Source organism: Lontra canadensis, unplaced genomic scaffold (assembly GCF_010015895.1).
Source record: "Lontra canadensis isolate GAN:19392208 unplaced genomic scaffold, GSC_riverotter_1.0 scaffold186, whole genome shotgun sequence".
In the NCBI taxonomy this organism is placed as follows: domain Eukaryota; kingdom Metazoa; phylum Chordata; class Mammalia; order Carnivora; family Mustelidae; genus Lontra; species Lontra canadensis.
In genome coordinates this window covers 466440-473506 of record NW_022631180.1, presented here as the reverse complement: position 1 = coordinate 473506, position 7067 = coordinate 466440, and the positions used below count along the sequence as shown (strand labels likewise).

General features: G+C 43.3%; 1 protein-coding gene across 1 annotated transcript; it reads right to left on the bottom strand.

The window, feature by feature from the left end:
• Nucleotides 1–1176: 1176 nt before the first annotated feature.
• On the bottom strand, nt 1177–4226 carry MUC21 (mucin 21, cell surface associated). Its single transcript, XM_032847211.1, has 3 exons — nt 4144–4226; nt 1909–2759; nt 1177–1570 (listed from the first exon to the last, which is right to left on the bottom strand). The coding sequence occupies exons 1-3, from the start codon at nt 4220–4222 to the stop codon at nt 1382–1384; spliced, it is 1119 nt and encodes a 372-aa protein (XP_032703102.1). The 5' UTR covers nt 4223–4226; the 3' UTR covers nt 1177–1381.
• Nucleotides 4227–7067: the final 2841 nt, after the last annotated feature.

Sequence of the window (7067 nt, the reverse complement as noted above, 5' to 3'; positions counted from 1 at the left end):
TCCAGGATACTAATTTTTTTCCAGGTTACTAATTTTATTCATAACAATGGCCAGCCTCTTTCCATTTATCTATTACAATTTTAAACTTGAAAATTAATGTTTACAATTTTTAATTATCTAAATGGTTTCCCTTGCCGGACTTTCACAGTATGCTTTCCACTGTTTACACCAGTGGAAGACATCTTTTCAGGCTGCTCAACTCAGCATCTCCTTTTGGTGCTGAATACCTTTAAGTGAAATGGTGATGATGATGGTCCTGAATAGGGCTTAGTATGGCCTCATTGATCATCCACTGACTTGCTCACATTAGAAAAACCAAGTAAGTATTGGAAGGCAGAGCAGGATCCACTGCTACAGGTTGGGGTGAATCCTCTAATAAACTACTAATCCTGTCTGAGGGCTCTGCCCCAGTGGGATTTCTGTCACTGCCTTGTGGATTTGGGGCAACTCAACCTTCCAAAGTAGCTCCTCTCCATCCTTCAAGACCTGTAGGTGGATTTCACCCCTGTACCCATGAAAGTGATATGTTCAGCTCTTCTGGGAGGGGACTCACGAGAATCACAGGCTTTACCACAGGTGTCTCTGCTCTGAACCTCTTGAAAGATTAGACCTTGGAGGTTAAAGCTTAAAGGTTAAAGCTGAAAAGTCTTTCTCTTGGTAAAAGGAAACACTCTCTGCTTCTGAAAGGAACACTGTGAGAGAGAAAAGTATCAGATTGTACCTCTATTCTGACAAGGAGACCAGGTCTAGAGCAAAGGTAAATGCCCAAGAAACTATGATTTTGAGTGAATGTGCCCTGTCCCACAGCACATGTAATTGCAACTGTCCACTTCATCCTGCTCTGGGTTCTCTATGTACCATGTCATAATCTCTGTGTATCACATGCCTAAGCAGTGAGCCTGTAGAATCCTGGCACCTGCCCTCCCTTCTCATTTCTCCCAGTTCAATTCCCTTATCAGTCTGGTGAGTCTCAGAAACACAGTGTTTCTGTTGGGACAAGAAGGATTAGAGAAAGGGGTAAGGCAGGAATGAAATCTCTGGATTTTACTATGGAGATTTTGAATGCCAAGGGGTTCTGGCGTGGAGGTTCTCTCATAGAACAGGGAAATTCAACTCAGCACTGTAGACATTCACTCATGTGCATACAAGATTCCATCATGTATTTTGGATGTGTTTATTTCTTAGATAATTGACCAATAGAATGTCCTCTTTCCACAGTTTAGTAAAAGCAAGAGACAGGGAGTGTCTTCCCCAGGGCTGTCAGAGACCCAGACAAAACTGGGAGGGGACTCCTGAGGACAAATAAAAGGACACTCAGGTCTCTGGTCTCCCTGGTTGGCTTCCTCCTTGAAAAAGGTGGCACTCTGGCTTCAGGGGCCATTCAGGGCCCATTGTATCCCCTTCTCATCTCCATGGCTACTGAAGATACTGGTCTCCTCCAGAACCAGTTAGGGCCCCAGCTAGGCCTGTGGTGGACTCCATGATTCCCTCCAGGGCCCAGGCCAAGGTTGGGGCCATGGGGGTGGTAGACAGCTGTGTCAAAGACGTTTCTCAGGGACAGGGAATTTCTCTAGAAAAAGAAGGGCAAATCATTTCAGAATCATATCCCCTTATCCCAAGCCTTAACATGGACTTGTTCTGGAATCTTCTTTCCCTTCGTATCATCTCCTTCACCTAGTACTTCTTCCTCTACACTTTATTCCTTCTTTTGACTCTTTTCCTGCAAGTCAATAGTTTGCTCAGCACATTGATTGGCTCTTCCAGTTCTAACTTGCTACTTCTCTTTTGTAACATACTCCTGGTCTTTCTTTGCCCCCAACTTGGTGGCCCTACTATCCATACCCCATTTCCTCATGTTCCTGCTACTCCCTCCCCATACACTTTCCTACATATTAGGCAGGCACTCACCACACAGAAGAAGAGCCCAGCAAAGAATCCCACAGCCACTACAACCGAGACAAGAGTAATGAGGAAGATTTCCCATGGTTTCAGGGACCCACTGGGTATCATTTCATTCACTGGAGTAGTAGCACTTGTGCCAACCCTATGGGAAGTTGTGTGTGTTCCAGTTGGAGAATGTGTGCTAGAGCCTCCTGTGGTTGCACTAGATGCAGTGTTGGCAGCTATGCTGGTCCCAATGGAAGTCACACTAGATCCAGTGTTGGAGGCTACACTGGTCCTGCTGGAAGTCACACTGGATCCAGGGTTGGAGGCTGTGCTGGTCCCACTGGGGTTTGTGTTGGATCCAGTACTAGAGACTTTGCTGGATCCACTGGAGGTCACACTGGATTCAGTGCTGGAGGCTGTGCTAGATTCAGTACTGGAGGTTGTGCTGGACCCACTGGAGGTCACACTGGGTCCAGTTTGGGTGGCTATACTAGTCCTGCCAGAGGTTGTGCTAGATCCAGTWTTGACAGGTGTGCTGGTCCCTCCAGAGGCTGTGCTAGATTCAATACTGGAGATTGTGCTAGACCCACTGGAGGTCACACTGGATTCAGTGCTGGAGGCTGTGCTGGTCCCTCCAGAGGCTGTGCTAGATTCAGTACTGGAGGTTGTGCTGGACCCACTGGAGGTCACACTGGATCCAGTGCTGGAGGCTGTACTGGTTCCACTAGAGGTCACACTAGATCCAGTGTTGGAGACTATACTTGTTCCACCAGAGGTTGTGCTAAATCCAGTACTGACAAGTGTGCTCGTCCCTCCAGAGATTGTGTTGTGTTCATTCTCACCTGATGTGGTTCTTTCACCTGTTGATAATCCTAAATGATGACAAACATATACTGAGCATAAATACTTTCTGGTTCAATGCTTGTTTAAATTCATTACATGAATAATTCTACTGGATGCTCACCATAGCCCTATGAACTAGATACTACTATTATCAACAACTAAGATGAAGAAATTGAGGCTTAGAAATGTTAACATTTGTCCGTATTTATGCAGATAGTAAGTAGTCGAGCAGGAGTTTATACTTAGGGTACTGGATCTGCACTTTCGGCTACCATGCTAAATTGCCCTCTCCACCCAGCCCCAACACCAGGATTATATAACCTAGTTCCACTGGTAGTAAGCTTATTCTATATTCTACTATATAAGACCCAATACAGATAAGAAGTATTATAAAGGAATTGTAGAAGCCCTGTGAAACTAGTATATATTGATTAATTCATTCTTAAAGTAGTATTGCTCCCTTCCGAAAAAATATTTTTCAGTTTTATTCAGAAAACATCTATTTCAGAATTGTCTGAGTAGCTTATTAATAAAAAAGATTCCTAGGCAAACTATTCTAGATTGAATTAATCAGAGTTTGAGATGTGGCCTTTCAACAAGGAACTGAGTGAGTCTATATGCATTCAGTTTCCAGGGTCTACTGATCTCTATGGCAGAGGCTGGAGAAGCACAAGTCATATATAGCTTAAAAGCACAAGATCTCCCAGGACAAATGGCTATAAGGTGTAGGGAATTTTTCAACCTTCTTGGAGACTCGGACAGAATTAATGTTGTGTCTATTTTTTGCTCCTCACAATACTGAAGGACAAAGATACTCAACTTAGTCAAAATTAATTTGTGGATCATTTTACCACTAACTGGAATATGGGCGCCTATCACTTCATTCCACACATACGTATTTTTTCTTTGGGCTTAATTGAACTAACATAGGGTTAGAGTTTTAGCTCTATTTTGGGAAGCCCCCCCCCCTTTTCAGCAGTGTGGTACAAATTGGGGTTAAGATCAGAATCTTGAATAAAACTATAAAGAAACTGAGATGACCAAGAGAAAGAATGACACCACAGTCAACTCTTCCCATTCTTAGTAGTTAAACCCCCAGCCAACCACACAGGTTATTATAATTTTATAAATGCAGAAACTGAGGCACAGAGAAATTAAACAAGTCACCTGAAGTACACAGGTAACAGTGGAGCCATGACCCATACACAGGCAGTCTGAGACCAGAGTCTACAGTTTTAACCACTGTGCTCTGACTGCCTCCTGGGTGATACCCAACTAGACTAAAGTGATTGGGGTAAAATGACGATTCCTCACTCTATAGAAGAGAATCAGAGCTAGTCCTGGCAGTGGCCAGCATCTCCCAAAGCACTTTGAAGCTTCTGAGATCACCCAGTTTTAGAGGAAATCACTTACCGGTTTCTAAAAGTAGGAGATGCAATAGTAACCAATACTTAAGGAGACTGTTTCCTTTCTGCATCTTGATCTTCTTCATTGTTGGAAAGTAAAGTGCCTGAATCCCAGTTGTGGCCATCTAGAAGGCAAAGAACAGAATTCTTGAAAAACGAGAGTTCAAGGTGAAGAGATTCCAGGAGCTTGGGTCTACTAGTCACTTGTTTTGGGGAAGAGCTTTGAGCTTGGGTAGAAGACTAGATGCCTACTTAAGCTTCCTCCATGCAAGGTTCTTGCCTTTTTCTTTATTATGGAAGAGCTGCAGGGACCTTTATAGCTTCATATGTGTTGGGGAGGAGTTCAGAAGTTTATTTGTTCTTCTGCCAACTGTGAGCAGTTAAAAAACAATACTGAATTTGAGAAGGAATAGACTAGGGGTCAAGAGGAAGGTGAGAAAGGAGAATGACATGATCACACTAGTCAGGGCACAGGACTGGCTGGGTCAGAGCAGGAAGTAAAATGGCATGAGAAGATCAAATTTGCCAGAGTGGAAGGGACCCACCCTCTAATGCAGGGATGGGGCCAGAAACCTGTTCTACTGCAAGACGTTGTTTCCTGGTCAAGAAGTTCTGTGTGGCTGTTTTGGTAAGGAAAAAGCCCTAATGAAATGAGCTAAGTGGGTGGTACCCCACATCTCTGAAGCAAATGGAAATAGAATCAAAAAAGAACAGTAATTAGAGGTCTGGGCTTCTGGACTACAGGCAGAAGACAGATGGAACATTGCTGGGTATGCAGTAGGCACTCAACAATGCACATTGAATAAACAGGGAAAGAGAGATCCAGGGGTTGATGAAGACATCTTTGGGATCTCTGGGGCATGATGGTTGAGAGCATGGGGAATGTTGAATGTGTAGAACAAGCCATCTGTCAGGCTTATAGCAGGTGAAGGGGTGGTATAGGGTCCCATTCTGATCCTCCACCATAGGAATTTCCCTCTTGTTTGTTTTCAGAGAAATCTGAGGGACCTCTTCTCCCCTGGAGTCCTTCAGGTGTTCCTTCTCATCAGCCTAATGAAGCATCTCTCAGTAGAGTATACCACAGATAACACATTAGGAAACTTCAAGTCTGTTGGGGAGGAGGATATATAGTCCAAGTCCTCTAGAAACGTCATGCTGGTCTGGACACAGATGTAATAACAAAAGATACATAGTCAGCTAAACAAGTATGACTGAAGAGACCCAAATGAGGAGAGGGTTTTGGGAGTTCATGGGGAAGGCATCTTGTATCCAGGGCCAAGGAGTTGATAGATGGAAATTTCAGTGCACAGTCTGTGTGACCAAAGGCAGATGTCTTCATAACTGTTAATAAGAAGCTTTGTGGAAGAAGCAACATCTCAGTTTATTTGTGGGTGATTGAGTATTCTTGACATTTAAGACCTGTTTGAAAGAAACAGGAGGTGGCTGGAGACATGAAGGAATTTATGAGTGAGTCTGAGAGTCAGGAGGGGACAGAGTGTGCTGGAAAAGGCTGATGCAGATCTGCCTAATGGCTGTGAGGCTGAAGCAGTTCTGAGGTGGAATTATGAGGAATCATTCAATGACTGGTTAGGCTTTAGACTCCTAGCAATTGCATTTTATGGCTAAGAGGCCAAAAACACTCTAAGAAATCCTTTTTTTCCCCTCTCTAGAATTATTTGGAGGCAGAGGTCCTGAATTCAAGTCCAGATTCCACCTTCTAGACATAATCTTAAAATTATTTTGCGCACATACTTAACGGAGACTGTATGTAATTAATATCTTTACTGTCATTCAAAACAACACAAGAACCTTGGAACTTTAGTTATTACTACCCAATTCTTAACTCATACCTTAATCTTATCAAGTGTTTTAATTCTGTCTTGGCGTTTTTTTAAATCTTAATTTAATTTTATTTTTTTCAGTGTTCCAAGATCCATTGTTTATCCACTACACCCAGTGCTCCATGCAATATATGCCCTCCTTAATACCCACCACCAGGCTCACCCATCCACCACCTTCCTCCCCTCCATAACCCTCAGTTTGTTTCTCAGAGTTCACAGTCTCTCATCTTTCATCTCCCCCTCCAATTTACCCCAATTCACTTTTACTTTCCTTCTCTTAATGTCCTCAATGTTATTCCTTACACTTCACAAGTAAGTGAAACCATATGATTATTGACTTTCTCTGCTTGACTTATTTCACTCAGCATAATCTCCTCCAGTCCCATCCATGTTGATACAAAAGCTAGGAATTCATCCTTTCTAATGGAGTGTAATATTCCATCGTATATATGGACCACATCTTCTTTATCCATTCATTGGCTGAAGGGCATCTTGGCTCTTTCCACAGTTTGGTGGTTGTGGCTGTTGCTGCTATGAACATTGGGGTATAGATGGCCCTTCTTTTCACTACATCTGTGTAAATACCCAGTAGTGCAATTGCAGGGTCATAAGGTAGCTCTATTTTTAATGTTTTGAGGAATCTCCACATTCTTTTCCAAAGTGGGTGTACCAACTTGCATTCCCACCAACAGTGTAAGAGGGTTCTCCCTTTCTCCCCCTTCTCCCCTTTCCTGTCCTATTGATTTTGCCAATTCTAACTGGTGTAAAGTGGTATCTCAATGTGTTTTTTTTTAAAGATTTTATTTATTTATTTGACAGACAGAGATCACAAGTAGGCAGAGAGGCAGGCAGAGAGAGGGAGAGGAAGAAGCAGGCTCCCCGCTGAGCAGAGAGCCCAAAGCAGGGCTTGATCCCAGGACCCTGGAATCATGACCTGAGCTGAAGGCAGAGGCCTTAACCCACTGAGCCACCCAGGTTCCCCTCTCAGTGTGGTTTTGATCTGAATCTCCCTTATGGCTAGTGACAATGAACATTTTTTCATGTGTCTATTAGCCATTTGTATGTCTTCTTTGGAGAAGTGTCTGTTCAT